General features: G+C 34.6%; 2 protein-coding genes across 2 annotated transcripts; both read right to left on the bottom strand.

Annotated features, from left to right (window-relative positions):
• Positions 1 to 8189: 8189 nt before the first annotated feature.
• On the bottom strand, positions 8190 to 14558 carry LOC129888808 (cyclin-dependent kinase F-4). The gene is made up of 18 exons (XM_055963831.1): positions 14378 to 14558; positions 12529 to 12911; positions 11871 to 12436; positions 11713 to 11791; positions 11555 to 11623; positions 11384 to 11473; positions 11164 to 11302; positions 10709 to 10811; positions 10560 to 10612; positions 10385 to 10451; positions 9988 to 10096; positions 9726 to 9791; positions 9476 to 9544; positions 9326 to 9389; positions 9128 to 9238; positions 8918 to 8949; positions 8728 to 8815; positions 8190 to 8596 (listed from the first exon to the last, which is right to left on the bottom strand). Exons 3-18 carry the CDS (start codon positions 11876 to 11878, stop codon positions 8391 to 8393), a joined length of 1353 nt encoding a protein of 450 aa, XP_055819806.1. The 5' UTR covers positions 11879 to 12436; positions 12529 to 12911; positions 14378 to 14558; the 3' UTR covers positions 8190 to 8390.
• Positions 14559 to 20222: 5664 nt separating this feature from the next.
• Positions 20223 to 22837, bottom strand: LOC129889876 (uncharacterized). The gene is made up of 4 exons (XM_055965338.1): positions 22621 to 22837; positions 22117 to 22230; positions 20563 to 22065; positions 20223 to 20463 (listed from the first exon to the last, which is right to left on the bottom strand). The coding sequence occupies exons 1-4, from the start codon at positions 22835 to 22837 to the stop codon at positions 20303 to 20305; spliced, it is 1995 nt and encodes a 664-aa protein (XP_055821313.1). The 3' UTR covers positions 20223 to 20302.
• Between the last annotated feature and the right edge of the window lie 986 nt (positions 22838 to 23823).

Below are 23823 nucleotides of genomic sequence, written 5' to 3' on the forward strand. Positions count from 1 at the left end.
TCACTACATTGGTTTATTCAAAAAAAAATAGACTAATTTGGGATAAGGGTACGTTTGGGTGCTCAAAATTGGGCACTAGTCACGGCCCACGGGGTTGGGTCGTGACAGATGATTTGAGAGAGAGGAGGATGAAGTTTAGGGTTTTGGGGAGGTGAAAGACTAAAAACAAAATGACCCAAAACGCGTCCAAGTTCGTATATATGTTATTAGGTAATTTTCTCAAGATGCCCCTACCAAAATATGAAAATTGGCAAACTCCGTGTCAGGTCCGCGATGCGGACGCGTATCTTTCTGGACAAAAACAATCTGGAAAACTGGCCAAGTCCGCGTCAGGTCCGCGTCGCGGACTTGTCACGGACCTCTCTATTCAACTAGGCATAACCTTTTACTCTGAACTCCAAAAATTGCAATATTGGTGGAGTTGTAAAGAAGACTAAAAGACCTTTAATTTGATAGATCATGGGCCAACCAATTTGTTATATTTTAAGAGATATGGTCATTTGAAGTTGACCCTACTACGTTCTCATACGAAAACTTAGTCGATGAGTTCGACCCCATACGCCTAAAAGAATGGTTCGAGTGTTGGCATAAAAAATTTTGAGATGTTACAGGCTTCTGATCATTTTTTTCTTGAAACCTTTACGAGACTCTTCGTAAGTGTTGAGGGGAGAAGTACATATAGCTTCGACATGATACACGATATATTTATAACATTTAGGGGTCACTCAAGGAAAACTAGGCGATTTTCTTATTTTTTGTGTGTGTTAGCCCATGAATATTTTGGTGGTATGACTTCTGGTCAATTTTTTTTTGGAGCCTTTATGGGACCCTCTGTTAATACCCGAGAAATCAATACGTATAGCCTAGTCACGATCCACTGCATATTTATTGCATTTAGGAACCACTCAAGAAGAATTAGAAGATTTTCTCATTTTTCATGGTTGTTAGCTCATGAATATTTTGGTGGTATGACTTCGGGTCAATTTTTTTTCTAAACCTTTACGGGACCTTCCATAGCAGTATGTATAGCCTCGGCATGATCTACGGCTTATTTATAGCATTTAAGGGCCCCTAAGCAGAATTAAGCAATTTTCTTATTTTTCATTTGTGTTAGCCAATGAATATTTTGATGACATGACTTCCGGTCAACTTTTTCCAGAAACCTCTACAGGACCCTGCATAAGTATCTAAGGGAGAAATACTTGTAGCCTCAGCATGATGGAATTGCATATTTGTAGAATTTATTGGTCATTCAAGCGGAATTAGAAGATTTTTTCATTTTGTTTGTCTAACGTCTATGAATATTTTGGTAGTATGGCTTTCCGTCAAAGTTTTTTAGAAACTTTTACATGACCCTCCATAAGTACTTGAAAAAGCAGTACGTGTAGATTCAGCATGATTCACGATAAATTTGTATCATTTTGGGGCTACTCAAGCGAAATTACACAATTTTTTTATTTTTCGTATATGTTGTCCCATTAATATTTTGATGGTATGGTTTCCGGTCAAATTTTTTTTGAAATATTTATGGAATCATCTATAAGTATCCGAGGTAGTAGTACGTGTACCCTTGACATGGTCTACGGAATATTTATAGCATTTACAGTCCACTCAAGAGGAAGTAGGTGATTTTCTCTTTTTTCGTGTGTGTTAGCCAATAAATATTTTAGTGGCATGGCTTTCGGTCAAATTTTTTTTGAAACCTTTACGGGACCGTCTGTAAGTACCTGGAGGGACTAGTATGTGTAGTCTCGCCATGATCCACGTTAAATTTGTAGCATTTAGGGACCACTTAAACAGAATTAGGCGATTTTCTCATTTTTCATGTCTGTTGACCAATGAATATTTTTGTGGAATGAATTTTAGACAATTTTTTCCAAAACCTTTACGAAACCCTTTGTAATTATTCGGGGGAGCAGTACGTGTTGCCTCGACATGATCCACGGCATTTTTATAGATTTAGGGACCAAAAAATCTTCTTTTTTTTCGAAGTGAAAGTACGCAAATTTCTCTTTTTTCATGTATTTTAGTACATGAATATTTTGGTGATATGACTTCCAGTCAATTTTTTTCTGAAGCCTTTATTGGTCCTCTGTAACTACTCGGAGGAGCAGTACATGTAGAATCGGCATGATTCACGATATATTTATAGCATTTACGGACCACTCAAACAGAATTAGGCGATATTTTCATTTTTAATGTGTGTTAACCTATTAATGATTTGGTGGTATGACTTTCGATCAAAAAAAATTCAAAATATTTACAGAACCCTCTGTAAGTACTAGAGGAACAGTACGTGTAACCTCGGCACAATCCATGGCATATTTGTAGCATTTAGGGGGCATCAAGCCGAATTAGGTAATTTTTTTATTTTTTGTGTGTGAACCCATAAATATTTTGGTGGTATGACTTTCAAATAATTTTTCTGATTCTTTATGGGACTCTTTCTAATTATCCAAGAGTGCAGTACGTATAGCCTCGGCACGATCCATGACACATTTATAGCATTTAAGGGTTACTCAAGAAATTAGGTGATTTTCTTATTTTCCGAATGACCTGCCAGTACATATAGACTAATCATTGTCTTGTCCATTTTTTAGCATTATGGTGACCCTCAACAAGAATTAAGCTATTTTCTAAGTTTTTCAAGTGTGTTGGTGAATGAATATTTTCTTGGTATGATTTTCGGGTACTTTTTTTCAAAACCTTTACGGGACCCTCTGTAATGACCTGGGAGAACAGTAAGTATAGGCTCACCATGATTCACTCAAATATTTTAGCATTTAGGGGACACACAACAAGAATTAGGCGAGTTTTTTTTAAAATTTTTCATGTGTGTTAGTCAAAGAGTTTTTTGATGATATGATAATCAAGCGTTTTTGGTGATATGATTATCCTCTGTAATGACCTTGGGAGAACAGTATGTATAGCCTCAACACGATCCTCGCCTTTTTTTAACATTTAAAGACTAATCAACAGGAATTGAGCGATTTTCTCAATTTTAATGTGTGTTAGTCAAAGAAATTTTTGGTGATATGATTTTCGGACACTTTTTCCCAAATCTTTATAGGATCCTATGTAATGACTGGGGGAACAGTACGTATAGACTCATCATGATCCATGCTATTTTTGTAGTATTTAGGGCTAATCAACATAAATTAGGTGATTTTTCCAATTTTTTTAGAATGTGTTAGTCAATGGTTTTTTGGTGATATAGTTCTCTGGCACTTTTTTTTTCAAAACATTTATATGATCCTTCATTGGGTAACATAAATTATAGCCTTATCATGGTCCATGCCATGTTTTTAGCATTTAGGGCCACTCATCAGGAATTTGAAGATTTTTCATGTGTTTTTGTCAATGAATTTTTTGGTTATATGATTTTTTGGCACTTTTTTCAAACTTTTTACAGGACCCTTCGTAATAACTTAGGAGAACAATAAGTATATCTTCACCATGATCCATACTATTTTTATTAGCATTAGGGGTCACTTAACAGGAACTAGGTAATTTTCTTAGTTTTTCGTATGTTATTCAATAAATTTTTTAGTGATATGGTTTTCGGACACTTTTTTCAAAATCTTTATTGGAACCTCCGTAATGACCTAGGAAAACAGTATGTATAGTCTCACCATGATCCACGCCATTTTTTTTAGCATTTAGAGTCAAATCAACAAGAATTAGGCGATTTTCTCACTTCTTCGTGTGTGTTAGTTAATAAATTTTTTGATAATATAGTTTCGTGCGCTTCTTTTCAAATCTTTACATGACCCTACGTAATGATCTAGGGGAACAGTACATATAGTATCACCATGATCCACGCTATTGTTTTAGATATTAGGGGTCACTCAACAAGAATTAGACAATTTCCTTAATTTCTCATTTATTTTAGTCAATAATTTTTTTGGTGATATGAATTTCGGAAACTTTTTTCTAATCACAGGACCTTTCGTAAAGACCCTAGGAACAGTACATATGGCCTTAATATGATCCATGCTCTTTTCTAGTAATTAGGGTTCACTCAATAGGAATAAGCCAATTTTCTCTATTCTTCGTGTGTGTTAGTCAATAATTTTTTAGGTGATATGATTTTCGTACACTTTTTTTCCAATAAATTTATAGGACCTTTCATAATAACTTGGGGGAACAGTACATATAGTCCCACCATGATCCACACCATTTTCTCGCATGTAGGGTCTATTCAACTGAATTAGGCAATTTTTTATGTTCTTTATATGTGTTAATCAATGGAGTTTTTGGTGGTATGGTTTTCATACACTTTATTTTAAAATCTTTACAGAACCGTCTATAATGATCGGAGGGAATAGTACGTATATTCTCACCATGATTCACGCTATGTTTTTAGTATTTAGGGGTCACTCAACAGGAATGAAGAGATTTTTTTAGTTTTACGTGTGTGTTAGTCAATAAATTTTTTGGTGATATGATTTTCATACACTTTTATCCAAAAATTTTACAAGACCCTCTATAATAACCTGGAAAAATATTATGTATAGTCTCACCATGATCCATACTATTTTTTAGATTTTAGGAGTCACTCAAAAGGAATTAGGCAATTTTCTCAATTCTTTGTGTTTGTTAGTCAATGAAATTTTCAGTAATATGATTTTTGTGCAATTTTTGTAAAACTTTACAGGAGTTTCCGTAATGACCTAGGAGAACAGTACGTATAACCTCACTATGATCCACGCTATTTTTTTAACAGTTAGGGCCACCCAATAAGAATTAGGCGATATTTTTCATTTCTCATGTGTGCTAGTCAATGAATTTTTTGGTAATATGGTTTTCGGTCTTTTTTTTATCAAAACATTTGCAAGACCCTCTATAATGACCTGGGGGAATACTACGTATAGTCTCATCATGATCCACATCATTTTTTTAGCGTTTAGAGGCTACCCAACAGAAATTAGGCAATTTTCTTAGTTTTTTGTGTATTAGTCAATGAATTTATTGGTGATTTGATTTTCGGGCACTTTTTTCAAAATCTTTACAGGATCCTCCATAATGACATGGGGGAACAGTACGTATAGCCTCACCATGATCCACATTATTTTTTAGTATTTAGAGGCAACTCAACAAGAATTATGTGATTTTTTCTGTTTTTCGTGTGTATTAGTAAATGATTTTTTTGGTGAAATGATTTTTGGACATTTTTTTTAAAACCTTTACAGGACCCTCCATAATTACCCGGAGAAATAATACGTATTTGTGTGTGTTAGTAAATGAATATTTGGAGATATGACTAACTAACTATGTTTGGCCAAAATTTATGTGACCACCCATTATGACCTTGTAAATTATTCTCATATCCTCTACCTGACCCACATCACTTCTTTTAACATTTAGGAATCATGAAAAAAATCTTTAGGATATTTTTAGTTTTTAGTGTATAACGTCCATGAATTTTTGGAGATATGACTGACCGGCTATATTTGGCCAAATATTTTTAGGATCATCAGTAATAACTTAGTAAATCATTCTCATAGCCTCTAAATGGTATAAGTCTTTTTTTTTAGCATTTAGTGGTCACAAAATAAAGATTCGGAATTTTCTTAGTTTTTTGTTTGTATTATTTCATGAATTTTTAGGAATATAACTGATCGACAATATTTGGCGCAAAATTTTTTAGGATCATCCGTATGACATAGTGAACCATTCTTATAGCCTCTAGCATTCTATGCTATTTTTTTTTAGCATTTAGAGGGTCACGAAATAAGAATTTAACTTTTTTAAAAAAAATTCTCTATGTTGACACATGAATATTTGATGATATGACTAACCGTCTATGTTTGGTCCAAATTTTTTAGGACCATCTGTAATAACCTAGTAAATCATTTTCATAGTCACTATATGATCCACGCTACTTTTTTAGAATTTAAGAATCACGAGACAGAAATTCAAGATTTTCTCAGTTTGTTTATGTGTTGGTCAATGAATTTTTGTGATTTGACTGACCGGCTACGTTTGACCCAAAAATTTTAGGACTATCCAAAATGATCTAGTTAATCATTCTCATAATCTTTACATGATCCACGCTAGTTTTTTTAATATTTAGGGATCATGAAATAGTAATTCAGGATTTTATTAGTTTTTGTGTGTGATAGTCCATGAATTTTTAGAGATATGACTGACCGCTTATTTTTCACCCAAATTTTTTTAGGATCATTTGTAATTACCTTAAAACCATTCTCATAGTCTTTATTTGATCCACATCATTTTTTTAGTATTTAGGTGTCAGAACAACAATTCTGGATTTTCTTAATTTTTAGTGTGTGTTAGTCATTGAATTATTGGTATATGACTGATCGGTTGTGTTTGGCCCCAATATTTTTAGAACCATTTGTAATGACCTAGTGAAACATATTCATAGCCTCTCGAAGATCCATGCCACATTTTTAGCATTTATTAGTCACAAAAAAAATCAGGATTTTCATAGTTTTTCGTATGTGTTGGTACATGAATTTTTGGTATGTAACCTAAATCATTTTCATAGCTTCTATATAATCCACGCCACTTTTTTTAGCATTTAGGAGTCACAAAATGAAAATTCAAAATTTTCTTAATTTTTTGTATGTATACTACTATGAGTTTTTTGAGATCTGACGTACCGGCTATTTTTTACCTAAATATTTTTAGGACCATCCGTAATAACCTAGTATACCATTCCCATAGGCTCTACACATAATTCACGCCACTTGTTTTAGCATTTAGAAGTCACGAAACAAGTATTCAAAATTTTCTCAATTTTTTCGTGTGTTAAACTATAAATTTTTAGAAATATGACTTACCGGCTATATTTGGTTATTAAATTCTTCTAATTGAGTTCCCTTGTCAGTTTCCATTGGCCCAAATTTTTTTAGGACCATCCCTAATAATTTTAAAAAATCATTCTATAGTTAAACCACTTTTTTAACATTTAAGGATAACAAAACAAGAATTTAAAATTTTCTTAACTATTCGTGTTTGTTAGTTCATGAATTTTTAAAGATATGACTCACCATCCATGTTTGGCTCAATATTAAACATCCCTAATGAACTTGCGAACCATGCTCATTGCCTTTAAAAGAATCATGACACGCATTTAGAGATCACAAAATAGAAATTCAATCTTTTTTCATTTTTTTTCGTGCGTGTTGGTCCATGCATTTTTTGGGATATGACTGACCGGCTATGTTTGGTCCAAAAATTTTTATAATCATCCCTAATGACCTAGGAAACCATACCCTTGACATCTAAAGGATAGACGCCACCTTTTCTAGCATTTAAAGATCACGAAACATGCTTTTAAAATTTTCTCAATTTTTTGTGATAGTACATAAATTTTTGGAGATATAACTTACAGTCTATATTTGGCCCAAAAATTTTAGGACCATTTGTAATAAAATGACCTTGTAAACAATTTTCATAGCCACTACATGACCCAAGCCATTTTTTTAGCATTGGGATCCCAATCGGCTTGCATCAGCGGAAAATGAAACTATCGAATCACGAGATCACCAAATAGATATTCAAGATTTTCTCAGAAATCTTTGGAGATATGACTAACCGACTATATTTGGGACAAATGTTTTTAGGATCATCAGTAATAACGTAGTGAACTATTCTCATAGCCTCTACATGATCCACGCCACTTTTTTTTTTAGCATTTTTACATCACAAAACAGTAATTTATGGTCTTCTTTGTGAAATTGGGTATGTCAAAAACCTCTTTACCTTCTCCACAAGATAAGGATAAAATTTGCATACATACTATTCCCTGGACCCAAATTGAGTATGTCATCGTTTGTTGATTGTGGAGAAATTGGAATACTCCTCTCCCATGAATTTCATCCACCAGACATCACACCCATGCATGCTTACCTTTAGTAGTACCATGCTCTAAGTAATTCATTGATGTCAAACACACTATTCTCGCAAAGATTTACCTGGCTGGGAATTTGGCCTTCAATAGAAGGTATTTTTTCTAAACAAGAAACTGTACATCAGCAAACATAACATAACACAGGAAACAGTGCATATGCCGCTTATTAAATCAAATCACAGCACATATATTGTCTCCGCCAGATGCCAACGCGCACATTGGAAAAGACAATCTCAGGAAACTCAGCTGTCATAAGATAAACGATTAAACAGACCAACACAACGCTAGCTTTTTTTAAGACAAACTATTCCAAACACCATCACACCATTTATTTATAGCAAATACTAGTCAGCTATTTCAAACACAATCACAACATTTACTTAACGAGTACTGTGTAACCGAAAGGAAACAGACTGGCAACATACACAACCGTTACTCACCAAACAGGCACACAACAATATTACTAGAAAAACATAACTAGCCAACACACTCCAGATACGACATTTATTTATCCAGCAACTTTCCTTGAATAGCTTCGTCCGGGCAGAATATCTTGAGATCGTCCCAAGAACAAGTCATGCTGCCCATGCAACCCTCCAGCCTTCATGGGTTGAGGAAATGGCTGCTTTATCGATGCTCTACTAGAGCCAATGGTCATGTTGGCAAGCTTCTCAGCAGCATCAGAGGCACGAGTTTTCACCGCAGAACCAACCACTGCCACAGAAGACGGGTCAATTAGGAACCAATACAACAAGTAACACGAAAGTACGTCCATCCACATAAAGGGCAAAAAAAAAAGTCGCACTACTAGCTGAACATTAAAAAGCTCAAGAGTTGAAACTCACCAGGGACATTCCTTGCCGGAGGACGATATTTTGCTGGTTGTTGTTTAATAGAAGACCCTTTCAGGGGTCTATCATTCCTAGTTGCATCCTGGATGACAACAATTTGGGCAATAATTAGATGAAGTATGACAATGATACATACCTATGTCACTGATATACACTCCTATAATTAAAAGTTTCCCAAATGTACCTGATAATTCATTTGCAACTTCCTTTGCACGCCTGTTGCACAGAGATTAAATAGAGAAAAATAACGTATATGCATTAGAACAAAGAAAATAAACCATTCGTACAAACTAAGATGGAACAATGGTGTTTTCATGTCTAGAATCGAAACAGAAGATGGTGTTTTTAAAAAGATCTTCAGGAAGAATAATAGCTCTTATAATATCTATATTACCTGGGCTAAATTGCGACTTGACAGGAGAGAAGTTGCTACTAGGCTTTGGGTTGGTTAAAGTACTGGAAGACCACCTGTTGGTTTTTTGCTCTGAGGAGCCCTTCATTCCAGCTGCAACCACCAAAGATTTGATAAGTACTTCATAAACATAAAATCCAATTACTTCCAAGGAAAGATTCAATAAGTATAAAAACAAACCAGATGGAGGCGTCCTAGCAACAGCAGTCTTAGAGCGTAATGATGGAGGTACATAAAAGCAACTCTGCAATATCATAAGCGATATCAGTTCAATTAAATTTAAACAAGGAGGAAAATTGATATTGAGAATACATGAAACAAGTGGGCCACCTGAAAGAAACGGTGCTGAAGAACTTCAACCGCTGTTGGCCTCTTGCAGGGATCCCACGAACAAAGCGACTGCAGGAAACAAGAAAAAATGAAATGCCAAGTAACATGAGCTCCATTCTTCTCTTCACTTTCCATATAGCAAAACATCATGAAGAGGAATGTACATAAAAAAGAAGGGTTTTACTTCTTTCAGCAAAGAAGTATAAAACAAATTCAGAAGATAAATGCAATTGCGTCACCAAGTTCTTACAGTGATTAGATTAATTGCATCCTCACTGGCAGATGGGAGTAATATAGACAGGTTTACACCAGGGATCTGCCACATCAAAACCATAAAGGAAGGTGTCAAACAAATTTAACCAAATCCAAAGGTATCACCAATAGACATTGTAATTTCTACCATAGAACCTGCTAGTCCACATATGTGGAAAAAGGAAAAAGGAAAACTCCTAGGATTAAAAAATCAAAACTGCATGATGGGGAGAGAATGCGTCAAGGATAACACATTGGACCTGTGGAAACTGGTAGTTGATAGCACCAGCAAGTTCGTGCCCATGAGCCCATTCACTCTTTGATGGAGTACCTATAACATTGCATATTTTGTAAATCTCATCTGCTTCACTGCACCGAAAATGAGACACAATTATCAGCAAAAGGAAAACATATGGAAAAATAAAGATTATCCAAACCCCAACAACCCATTATGAAAGTGAGCATCTATAGAAGTTAACAGCAACACAGCACTGGAACAGGAAAGTAACATTACAACCCCTAATCATCCCAACTCTGCCAAACAACCTTATATAAAAGTACCAGTGCATAACCTAAACTGAAATTCACCTGTAGTCCAAAAATTATAAGAGAAAATGCATTAACAAAGGGAAAAAAATCAGAAAGATGAATGCACACCTTGAACCGGGGAATAGAGGACGAAGAGTTAATAATTCAGCCATTATTGCACCCATTGCCCACATATCTGGATTTAAGAGAGGCAATCAATATAAACAGAAGGAAAGTAATAGATTGCCCAACAAGGGGAAAGAGCAAAAGATTTTTAACTAGATATTTATAGTTCCAAACTCACCGACAGCGGGACCATATATTGGTGATTGTAGAAGAACTTCAGGGGCACGATACCTGCAGTTCCACATGACAGCCATTTAAAAAAGGGAAGAGAATATCACCACCAGTAAAACACTCCAACAAGATAAAACAGCACAGGGATGCACTGACCAGCGTGTTGAGACATATTCCGTATATGGGGGCTGAGAATTGATCTCCCGAGCAAGACCGAAATCAGCAATTTTTATTGTATCTTTTGAAACCAACAAATTCTCTGTACAGCAATCAGAAGTACATGTAAATACTTGCCAGATCAGAATCTAGAAAAACATTTAAAAAAAAGAAGAAAAAAGGCAGTCTGATGAAATGTGCCATAATATGCAAGTCATGGACTTGAAGTCAGATTCGAAATAAGAAAAAAAGAGTTTGAAATTCAACCCTGCAGGGGAAATGCAAAAGGGGGAAAGCACAGCTTTGGAAATATTAGTGTTCCAGCTTTAGTCTTTACCATCAAAATTGGTAAAGTAGCAATGATATCCACTATCCAGTTTACTTTAACTCTTCAATTTCATGAATGACAAGATTCTCATAGAAGCTGAGATCAAACTAAGACATATGAAATCAACCTGGCTTAAGGTCGCGATGGAAATATCCGCGTTGATGCATGTATGCAAGACCTTGAAATATTTGGAAGCACCAATTTCTCACTTCTGATTCTAAGAAAAGCTTAGGCCTATCCTTCATGAGGTGATATAAGTTGCACTCCTGAGAATAGTCCACATAGAAATAGATAAGTAAATATAACTAATACATAGAAAATGTAGATTGTCAAGAACCGCCATGTACCATGTATTCGAACACAAAGTATAATATGTCATTCTCCCTAATCACTTCCTTGAGCTTAATGATATTTGGATGGCTCATTTTCCTCAATGACTGCAAAAGAATTAACCATCAGTTGAAATACTGAAGAGGAAAACGTAAGGGTATCCATATTAAGACAGAATATCATTTTACCTTGACTTCTCTCAAGTTGATGCATTCTTCCCATGAATAATACTTCTTCTTCATTTTCTTAATTGCAACCTGTAGTACATAAATAATAGTTTTAGAAGAACTTTCAAATGCAGCAAATATCTTATTTATTTCTTGTTTGCTAAGACAATTAAACCTACCACTTCACCAGTCTGTTTATTCAAAGCTCGCCACACACTCCCAAATGTACCATTACCAACTTCCTTAATTATCTTGTACCTGTGCCATAATTGGAACAATTTGAGCATATACTGAGAACAAATAATGCTAATGTAAGGAAAACGTGAACCCATCACACCTTTCCATTTTTGCTAATATTTCAGTAGCACAAAGGACACCTGTTTATTGGAGATGTATTGACAATAAAAACAATGTGGAGTTGTTCCTCTTCACTAGTCGACTGGAAAAGAGAATTACTAAATAGGAACTAGTAGCCTGGCTGATTCAGCAAAATCAACCCCTAGTTTTCTGCTGAAACACAGACGAAGGCAAAACCAGTAGTGATAAGATGGATGGGCTTCACAGCCTTATTCATCAAATATACCGCATCAACAAAACCACTATCATAACAAGGCAGAGAAAGCAAGGAAATATAGATGCTGAAGAGCATTTTTTATCCCACTTCACGACTAACTGAGACCCGAAACAAGCCCAATTCAACAGGATGAATTATCAACTCAAGATCTAGTTGAAAGTGTTTCTCAAAAGTCACTAGCTCCTTGCTTCAAATATGCACTAATCTGATACCAATATCCAGTTAACAGAATCCTGATGAAGATTCCTAGAGAAACTACGACAAAAGTGTGTACAAACGCAATCTAACACTCAACGATGCAAGGAAACATCTGCTGAATTTAGCTCACCCTGCATTTGAGCAAAAAAGACAGCAAGAATTAGGGTGATGCTATTACAAACATAAACGACTGTATAAGCAAAACAAAAAACCATATCAATACCTCAGAGGTAGGTCTCAAAGGACCCAGATTGGGTGTTGTATTGGTGATGAACTAGCAACAGTAGACTTGCCGAGGTAGTTAACAGTACAGTAACAACTGACATCATAACAAGGAGTGCAGCTTATTTGTGGAATTGAACAAAACATCCAACACCTAGCTCATACAGAATTCGCATTTGGCCTCCTGTACTGATAATTCAATAGAGGCTGTTCACTAAGTGCAATTGACAAAAGAAACAAGAAGGAAATCTCCACGGATGAGGAACCGCCAATCAAGGACTTCCTGAAATGAAAAGGCTCGGCACTCGAAGCGATCTGAGCAGAGGTACAATTGCTCCATGTCCTAAGTAATATTAATACCCTGGAATTGAACTCTACCAAATCCTGGAAAAGCATAACCAAGGGGAAAGAACTTCAGAAAGATGATGGTGGAGCATCATTTAACTACCTAAAAAAAGGTAAAGAACTCGCCAGCACTCAATAGGGACCTCATCAAATTTCCTGAACAAAATGCACATTAAACAGGAATAGCAGGCATAGAGACCTATTCTCTTCATGATCATATTTGAGATATTTATAAAAAATACACAAGGCAGTAACATGTATTTAAAATATGAATAGACAATTGTAGATCTCATGAAAATCACATCCTTTAGTGCATCACAAAGCTGAATATTACCTACGAACACTCGCAACATGCATACATAATACAACAACAACAACCCAGTGAAATCCCACAACGTGGGGTCTAGGGAGGGTAAAGTGTACGCAGACCTTACTCCTACCAAGGTAGGATGACTGTTTCTGAAAGACCCTCAGCTCAATAAAAGCATAAAAAAAGGTCCGATAAGGCTAAGAAATTCAAAGCAAACATGCATACATAATAATATTATTAAATTGCATTACAAGCTCACACATGTAAAAGCCTCCATTATGGTGCATCTCACAGCAGTGACTATCTAATAAGCAAACAGATCGACACAAAAATCACTATGACACCTATGCACATAAGATCCTTTATGAAATAGTCATTCAAAGCACATACACGTAAAACTCTGCAGTAAGGTGCACCTCACAGCCATTAACATCCATTAAACAATTACATCACCACAATCTTAAACACCGGAGCAAGTGCTTTGAAGACCTACCTAAAAGAGCAATCAATTTTCTACGCCTCAACAACTTTTAACAACTTAATTTTTACCCTCAAAAGGCCAAAACTAAACCGCACACATAAGACTAATTCATCGAAAAAATCCACAAGTTTCACCATACCTCACCAAATCAATTAACCAATCAACTAGGCCTAAATCCAAACTAGTTGCACGAATCCTCGACATTTATTCAGCTCTATATAAGCTCATCTCATCCAATACTCAACAATTTGACTAAAACTAGAAATTCTCTAATCTCTGAATTACCATTACAGATTAAAAACTCCAGGCAAAACGCAACTTAAACCAATTGCAGCGAGAAAAACAAAACCTCAATGCAAAGTAATAGGAATTGCTTAATTGAATCGGCTAAATCATTCTTCTTCTATAAATCGTCTCCATAACTGAAGAAACCTCACACAAACACATAACAAAACTCAATCAAGAAAATCTTCGCCCAAATTTCACATAAACACATAACACTCCAGGAAAAAAAAATCAGACAACACATCAAATTTAAAACACTTAATAAAAACAATAAATTTCAATTAACGCCGCCTCACTCTCATAATTCAAACTCAACACATAGATCCAGAGCAAATAAATACATTGAATACATTCAGATCCGACCATAAACTCTTACAAAAACACAAAAAATTAACAAAATTACACACGAAAAAATCCAAAAAAAATTACCTGTGGGTGAAACGGCATAACCTAGGGAAGCCACGGAAGAGAGAAAAGGAGAATCCAGAGCTTAACTCTACCAAACCCTAGAAAACTGATTATTATTTTTTTCGATTTGAATTGTTTTTTTCTCTCTGTGTGTGATATGTATATATTTTTCGCCCTGTCTGCAAAATGGGAAGTTTCGGCAGGGCATCAAGTCTATTTATATATGAAATAAATATATATGATGGTGATGATGATGCCAATCTTCGCTTTGTGGGCAAGAAAAGGTTAAAAACAAAATAAAGAAAAGGAAATAAAACCTAACAATTATTATAAACCGTGTGTAAATATTTATTTTGATTTTTTATTAATAATTGTGTGGATATTTTATTTAGGAAAAAAATTCAAATATGTCATCGAACTTTGAGAAAAGACGCATCTATATCATCCGTTAAAAGTTTGACTCATTATGTCATTTCTATTTAAGAAAAGGCTCATTCATGTCATTATTTGTAAACTAAAAATATTTTTCATTTTGTAAAACTATTTTGTACACATTGTCAATTATGATTCGGCCACGTCATTAACTAAATTATTATTTAAAATGGAAAAAGTTCATCTATGTCATCCGTTAAAAGTTTGGCTCATCTGTGCCATTTCAATTAACAAATAATGGCATGGATGAGCCTTTTCTCAAACGAAAATGGCATAAATCAGCCAAACTTTTAACGGATGGCATAAATGAGCCTTTTCTCAAAGTTTGATAGCATATTTGAGTTTTTTCCCTTTTATTTATTTATTGGTTATTTTGGCAAGGCAGGCACTCCTTTAAATTATGTTGAAATTGTCAATTACACATCTAAGTTATGAGGAGGGTGGTTTATGATAGGGATGCATATCGATCGATTTAGTTCGATTTTATGTATTATTGATTTGGTTTATGAATACACTAAATTTATAATCAAATTAATAAGATATTTATTATCGATTTTTAGTTATCAACAATTCGATTTTTGATTTAACATGTAAGAAAAGATTCGTATAATTATATATACACAATGTTCATACTATATAAATAGTAGCAAGGATAAAAGTGCAACACAAATTTTTATATTGATCACTTTTTTTAAGATAGAATTGTTTGAATTCTTTGTAAAGACTCGTGCAATAAATTGTGGAAACAACATTAATTAATTGTATGTGTTTGTTGACAATCAAATCTAAAATTGATAATAGAGAAGGTAATACTAGTTTGTGTCGATAAGAGAGAAGGTGAAGCAATAAAGAGACTAGTTTGTATTGCCTACCGCTGAAAATAATACGTAAACAGGGTTGGTAAAATGTTAAAGTCATTGTTATATAAATTAGAAGTAAAATAATAATTTTAATATAATCTTATTAGGTTACCGTTTTACACCATCCACAATCATAAAATCGAGAATCAAATCGATCACCCAATAAAAATAAATACAAAATCATTTTGTTAACTTAATACTGACAAATCAATAGTAATTTTTTTCAGTTCGATTTATGGGTTAAACCAGATTTTGCACGCCCCTAATTTTTGAGATAATGAATTCGTATTTTTGTGTTATTTAGCCCTTCTAACTTACTTTTTCATACTCCCTCCATTTTAAATTTTGTTTGTCTTATTTTTTTTTTGCCTATTTCAAAAAAATATATATATAATTTTTTAATTCTAACTTTCCACATGACATATTTAAAGTTATCAGATTGAAAAATATTTTGATATTTTCTACGTATCTTTAGTTAAACTCATAAAATTTTCAAAAATACTTTTATTTTCTTAAATTACGTGTCAAATTAAAACAAATGGAATAATACTTGTCTTCTTCACTAATTACTTAGTAAAGAAAATATGTTAAAATGCACATGTGTTTGCGAACACACCCTTATTTTAAACGTTAAAAAAGTCCGACTTCTCATTTGTTTGTACTTAATGGAGGTTTGAATTTTTTCAGACATTAGAGCATTCAGTGCATTTGTTTTCACTAAGATTTATATCACTTAATTGGTCTAAATAAGTCATAATCATAAAGATCTAGAACAAAACATTAATATCACTAAGAGGTATTCTTGGGTAAATAATACCATCACTCTATCTAAAATCACCAGCTACCATCACTAATTACCTATGTTATCACAACCACCACCACCACTGTCAACCAACATTATCATCATCTACCACCAACCACCTCTGTCATCACAATCGTCACTGTTGTAAGCACAACTGTCAGTTGCTACTACACTTATCTCATTCATCATTATAATTATATACATTGCCACCACTATTCACGTCTCTGTAACCGTCGCCACCTTTATCATTACTGCCATTACTATAATCAATTTTGTACAATCAATATACTCCACCATCAAAACTAGCACCATTGTCAACTATCACAATACATTCTTCGGTCACCACCACCATCGTCGGCGCCACCTCCACCATTATTATCAGCTACTACCACCACCGTGATCAAAATGTCTACTACAACCACCTCCATCATCATAACTAGCCCGCTGTCAACTACCACAAATACATTATCAATCAGCACATACTTTTCAGTCACCACCATCAACACTACCAGCTACTAACATCAACCAACTTCACCATTACACCCACCAACACCACTATCAATCGCCATCATTATGACATTCACCACAACACCAACCACCTTCATCCTCATAACTATCATCACCATTATTACTAGCCACTAATAACAATCATTACCATTGCCACCACCATTAAAAATAAACTATCTCCACCATTACTAACAAGCATAAGTGTTTCATTTTTTATCACATAATAATTTTATTTTATTATTATTTTTAATAATTAATTAATTTTTATTTGAATTGTATTTTTATTATGTACATATAAATAGTCTTAATTATTTAATGTTCAGATTTTGAAATAACATACTAATCCTTCAAATATGCATTCACATTTAAACGTCTAATATTAATGAAAACAGATGAGATCTTAATGACCTTTTTCATTTATTTTTTCTAATTCAAACTGGTTATCACTATTTAATTAATAAAGGTATGAAAAAAAATCTAAATTCAAAAAGAGAAATAGGAGCAAAAGACATACTAGTCAACAATATCTTTTACCAAATAAAGGGGATATTATTAAAGTTTGCAATACTTTAGATACCCATAATTTAGTGGAAACCCTATTCCATGGATTATAGAATATACATAAATTTTATTTATATTTTGTAAAATAAAAAAATTATTTTTAGTAGATTCGGCTCAAAAGAATTGTTTTGAAAATGGGATTGTAAAAACAAATATATGGTAACAAATTAACAAAATACATAGTAAATAAAATAATATATAATAGTGCATAATAAAAAAATAAGAGAATACACGACTGGTAAACAATTATACTAATAAGGAGAAAATTGAAAATTATATTTCATGTAAGTGTGGGAAAAAAAAGAAGGAAAAAGTCATATTACATGCTTACTCCTTCTAGAAGGTTCTTATATTCTTCAATAAATTTGTTTTTCATCTCTCTTTATGAATTTCACTTTCCTCATTTTATGTGTTTAGAACTTTTTTTGAAGTTATCCCAAAATCTTATTTTTTATTCCTCCCAAAAAAATATCAATTAAATCTTTCGTCCTTAATCATAATTATTATTTTATTTGGCCAAGTTTTTAAGAGATTAAATAATTTTTTTCTTTTTGAAAAAGTGCTTATTTTAAAAAAAGTGAAGCGTTTGCTCAAGTTTTTAGGAGAAAGTGTTTTGGGATAATAGCACAAATTATTTTTTCATAAGCTAAAAGAATAGATTTTTTCCTGAAAATATTTTTTTGAAAAACACTTTAGAAAAATATATTTTGAATTATTTTTTGTTAAAAATTTGGTCATCAAATTAATTAGTCAAATACAAACAACTTCTCATCAAATATGTATTTTTCTGAAAAACACTTTCGATAAAAATATTTTTCAAAATAATTTTTTTTAAAAAATCTGATCAAATAAGCTATAAGTTTAATTTTTTTGGTAATTAATACTACTACTACAACTAATTAATCAACTAGACCATTTCACAAAATTTTAGTAAAAGGAACCACTATATTGGGGGACCAAGGGACCTAAGTTAGGTACATTTCAATATCAAATATATTTAATATGATAGCCTTAAATTAATGGTATTAAAATGAAAAGACAACGTGACTCTTGGTGTTAGTTCTTAAAATTAATTAAAGGTTAATTTACATATCTGAATACTCAATTTTGGCCTTTTCAAGTTTAGGATAAACAACATTTTGGTCCACAAATAATTGATAAATTCTAATTTTCGTCTCTATAATATCGTGCTAAGCAAACTAAATCTTCAATTAATTGAGTTGTGCATTTTGATCTATTTGTTTGAAAATATTCACAAATTTATCATCATTATTAATCGTTCCATCACTTGATTACTCATGTGTTATGTCAAATTTATATCGTCACTCCTTGTTTGATAGTAACATAATTTTTAAATAGCCAAATATAACTTATTTTCTATATAAAAGGATTAAAAATAAATATTTTAATTAATTAAAAGTAAAATATACTAAACAATATATCACAAGGATTAAAATTAAAATTTATTAATAATTAAAAGAGCTCAGAAGTGATATTATCCTTTTTTTAAAAAAATATATTTTTTTTTATAAGTTGACACTTTCAAATGGTAATCACCCGAATATTATTGCAATATTCATATAGAAAAAATCTTCCAAATTGGGATCTATACTTCCTTTTTTTTTTTTTTTTTTGAGGGGGGGGGGGGGGGGGGCTGGTATTCGTGGTGTGATTCAAGTAAAGTAAATTTGAATTTCTATATTATAGAATTTATTTTGAAATAACACTTTTAATGATTATATTTTTATTTTTAAAAGTTTAAATTCGAGATCTATATTCGTTGATCTCAATCTTTATTGATAATGGGAATATATGCCTACTATTTTACTACTTCCAATGTTAATGAATTGACATATTGGACGGTGCTATGATCCCAAAATTCCTAAATATATAAGAATAACTAAATTTATTGACGACATACACTTGTTTAATATATATATATATATATATATATATATATTTTTTTTATGGGAACAGACCCTACACGAGGCTCCCACCTCTCGTGCACAGTCAGGGGTTAAGCAACACCCCCAAGCCTTAACATAAATAATCAAAATAAAAATACAAGGAGGGGGACATAAACCTTACCTCCGATCTTATGGTGGTTCATAAGTCGGCTAACCTATTAAGGTCGGCTAACTCATCCCCGATACAAAAAGAGACTAACTATAACTAGAAAGCAGTAAACCTGTGAGAGGACTCCTCCCGGTACAATTCAACTATGAAAGCATAAATGAGGGAGACTCTCCCCTTCCATGAGAAAAAAGAAAAGTAACCTACACTAGTCCTATTCCAACTATGCTACGTACCAGACATAGCTACATTGAAGAAGAACAAGTATACGAAACTTCTATCTCGCATGGGATGGGAAATTCTTTTCATCTTTGCTCTTTTTAGTCTTGTCGTACCAAGAAAATCCAGGTGAAATATGCCTTTGTATCAGTATCATGATTACCAGCTAAGGAGGCTGAAAGGATAGGAAATATATGGAACTATAGTAGCCAACAGCCTTTGATTTGTTGTGGAAGAAAGTGTAGCTGTGCACCTGCACAGACAGACAAAACCAGAAACATGCACAAGCAACCAAGTCTGGAGGTTGCTGTACGTGGGTGTGTTGGTTTTGGCCTCTGTTGTTGCTGATGCTGTTGAACTTCATCTTTCAATTCTGCACTTTCAGCTTCAGCTCTGTGGTTGAGTAGTTGTTTGGTGTGTGGCTGAGTAGTTGTTTGGTGTTGTGTTTCCACAGTATGTATATGGAGTTGATGGAGGTGTATCATTCTACAGCTACTCATGATATTGTTGTTGGTTCTTGGATGTTGTCTCTGAGGGTGTTGGAGTTCCTTCTGGGTTCCACTGTTGCCTGTATCTCCAACAACCATTAGCTTGTATTTGTTCCTTGTCTGCTTCAAGTTGGTGTAGCTGTTGCAGCTGTTGATGGAATGCATCTGATATGTATGGAGAGGTGATCCATGCTTTAGTATCCAGTTGTTTACAATTATGAGGATCTGCACCTGCACAGACAAACAACAACAAAAACAACAAACCCAAGGCTGCCAATCTGCAGGTTCTGATGGCTGCAGTCTCCCTAGGCTGCTTGTTGGTCTTTGTTATGAGGTGGTTAGACTTCTTGGAGTACCTGTACAGAAAAACAAAACAAACAAACTTGTATATGTTTCTTGTCTGCTGCAGGTGGATGGAGTTGTTGCTGGGGTGACTGCTCTTGGGGCTCAATGCAGCTTCAAGGAGGAAGCTGCAGCTGGGGTACCTGCATAAATCAAAACGACTGCACCTCACAACCAAGGGGATCTGCAGGCTGCTGTACCCATGTTCCTTGTGTGCTGCCAGTTGGTAGAGTGTTTGCTGTGGTGTGTTGATGTTAGAGAGTGTGGATGTCCCTAAGAAAAAACAATCAGCCAAAGACAAACAGCCAAACAAACACAAAAACCAGAAGGAAGTTGCATTTCTGCATAGTCCTTGTGGAGGCCTCTTAGTAATTGTTTTGGTATTTGTTTTGGTGGTTGTAGCTGTGATGTGTTCTATGTAGGTGTTGGGAAGACATGTTGATGAGTCCATCCTGACATCTGCATCTACACAACAAACAAGAACCAGCAAGAAAGGAGCTGAGGTTAATAGAAAAGATCTCAAACAAGTGTGCATCTTCTTGTTGCTTCCTTTGTGATTAGGTTGCTTGTTGGTGTCAGTTACACAAGAATGGATGTCCTTTGTTGTGATCAGGTTCAAATTCTTGGAGTACCTGCACAGACAATCAAAACCAACAAACCACACAACCCAAGAAATCTGCATGCTGCTGTAACCAATAGTAGTACTATTAGGTTGTATTTGTTCCTTGTCTGCTGCAGGTTGGTGGAGTTGTTGCTGGGGTGTGTTGATAATAGAGAGTGTGGTTGACCAGCTGAGTGTGTTGCTCCATAGAAGCCCCAGGACATTGCATCCCTCATAGCAGTTCCAAAGAGGGCCTGCATAAGTGGACAAAGGCCATGTCCAAAAAGATGGAGAAGAACAAGGCCAAATACTGGATTGGATGTTATGGGATTGTGTCTGTGAATTCCTGGTGATCAACTCCAATTTCTGATGGAATAGCTCCCCAGTTTTTGATGTCCCTAAGCAAAAACTAACAGCCAAATACAAACAACCAAACAACCACAAAATCCAGAAGGAAGTTGCTGCTCTGCACAGTCCTTGTGTAGGACTCTTAGTGATGGCTGCAGGTTCCCTAGGCTGCTTGTTGGTCTTTGTTTTGAGGTGGTTAGACTTCTTGGAATAGCTCTCCAATTTCTGATTGAATAGCTCTCCAGTTGTTGATGTACCTGCAGCTACACAACAACCAGGAGCCAGCAGGACAGGGGTTGCACAATGGGCTGCTGCAAGTGTTGAGCTTTTAGAGAGTTCATGGATGGAGTGGAGAAACTGCTGAAGGTTTGTGTGCAGCTCCAATTTTGTGTTGGAGCATGCTTCACAGAACAGAGGATCCTCTCTTGTGATCTGGTTCAAGTTGCTTGTGTGTGGCTCCCCATTAGTTATTGCACCTAAACAAAAACAAACAAAGGAATACATACAACCAAACAAGTACCAAAAACAATAGGGGGCTCCATTTCTGCACACTCCTTTTGTTTCAGTCATGGAGAGTCCTGTAGCAGTGTTGTCCTCCATGTATTTGTTGTTAGAGCATGCTGGTGTATATCTCCAACAACCTGCAATTACACAGCAAATAACCAAAGACAAGCAAGGACCTGTACAGGTTAATAGAAGAGAAAGGATCTCAAAGAGAGTTTTGGAGCCTGTTAGCATTTTCCATGTCGCTCGACTAATGTCTCCTCTTATCCGTTTGAGCTGGAACTTTCTGAAGTTTGCATATATATTCTCTCCTTTATCCATGCAAAGTTTGAAGGCTTGTTTCCCAAGATGGAGCTTCAATTTAGCAAAATTCTTCCTTTTTAACTTTAAGACAGCTGATTGTTTCAAGCTCGCTCGCCTAACGTTTCTAATTGTCCGTTTCGGCTGAAATTTCTTGGGCCTTGTCAAAAAAACATAAGCTACAATCCTGCAAATTTTGGGAGCCTTTGGACAGGCCCACATGATACCCCTCACCCTGCACCTGCTGCCCTGCTGAGGCTTAGAGGCTGCAGGGGGTTTGGAGGATGTATTTGTGCTCTTCTCTATGTATTTGTTGTTGAAGAGTGCTGCTATATCACTCCAAACACCTGCAGTAATACAGCAAACAAACCCAAACAAGACATAATATACACAGACTAGCAATAGAGAAAGGACCTCATTAAGAGCCTTGGAGACTGTTATCATTTTCCAAGTCGCTCGACTAACGTTTCCAATTCTCCGTTTGAGCTGAAACTTTATGAAGGTAGTATATATATCCTCTCCTTTAGTCCTGCAAAATGTGAAGGCTTGTTTCCCAAGTTGGAGGATCCAAATTACTAAAGACCCTCTCTTTATGCTTAAGGCAGCTGAATGTTTCCATGTCGCTCGCCTAACGCCTCCGATTATTCGTTTGGGCTGAAACTTTTTGGGACTTGTCAAAATATTATATTCTACCATCCTGCAAAGATTGGGGGCCATTGGACAGGTCCACATGTTACTCCTCACCCTGCACCTGCTGCCCTGCTGAAGCTTAGCGGTTGCAGGGTGTTTGGAAGTTGTTTTTGTGCTCTTGTCTATGTATTTGTTGTTGAGGAATGCTAATATATTACTCCAGACACCTGCAATAATACAGCAAACAAGCCCAAACAAAACATAATATACACAGACTAGCAATAAAGAAGGGACCTCAGTAAGAGCTTTGGAGAGTGTTATCATTTTCCAAGTCGCTCGACTAACGTCTCCAATTATCCATTTGAGTTGAATTTAATGAATAAATTGGGATGTCCACTATCTTCTTTTTTTTATATTGTCAACCATCAAAACAAAATTATAACATATGATATTTTTAAGTTTTCTTCACACTTAATTAAAAATTTCGAGTTTAATTTTTTGAGAATGAAAAATCTTATTAGGAGCATCACTATTAGAAACGAATCCTACAATACATAAATCTCGAGTTAACGAGGCCTCGCTGCGAATACCGAACACGAGAAAAAATATATATTTTGAAATCAATTATGTTAAATAGTATGTTCTATTGTTCTTGTTACATTGTTAAAGCAAGATCTAAATATCTTTGGTAAATGATTAAGATGCTTAATTCTGTTTGCTTTGGATTAGAATTTTTCACAAAAAAAGTGATGTGACATTTCACGTAAGGATTCTTTCTTACTACTTTTGTGAATTAAAGC

The sequence above is a fragment of the Solanum dulcamara genome, chromosome 5 (assembly GCF_947179165.1).
Source record: "Solanum dulcamara chromosome 5, daSolDulc1.2, whole genome shotgun sequence".
Lineage (NCBI taxonomy): Eukaryota > Viridiplantae > Streptophyta > Magnoliopsida > Solanales > Solanaceae > Solanum > Solanum dulcamara.

Bases quoted from the DNA above. Each gene is read 5' to 3' on its own strand.
- LOC129888808 (XM_055963831.1), bottom strand. The intron at 9,239-9,325 runs GTTTGTTTTTAT...TGGTGGTTGCAG, and splicing joins TGCTAGGACGCCTCCATCTG to CTGGAATGAAGGGCTCCTCA. The intron at 8,597-8,727 runs GTGAGTTTCAAC...CTTCTGTGGCAG, and splicing joins TCCGGCAAGGAATGTCCCTG to TGGTTGGTTCTGCGGTGAAA.
- LOC129889876 (XM_055965338.1), bottom strand. From the start codon at position 22,837: ATGATAACAGTCTCCAAGGCTCTTAATGAGGTCCTTTCTCTATTGCTA. The intron at 22,231-22,620 runs GTATCATGTGGG...GTGTAATTGCAG, and splicing joins CAGCAGGTGCAGGGTGAGGG to GTTGTTGGAGATATACACCA. The intron at 22,066-22,116 runs GTTTTTGGTACT...GTTTTTGTTTAG, and splicing joins CAGAAATGGAGCCCCCTATT to GTGCAATAACTAATGGGGAG.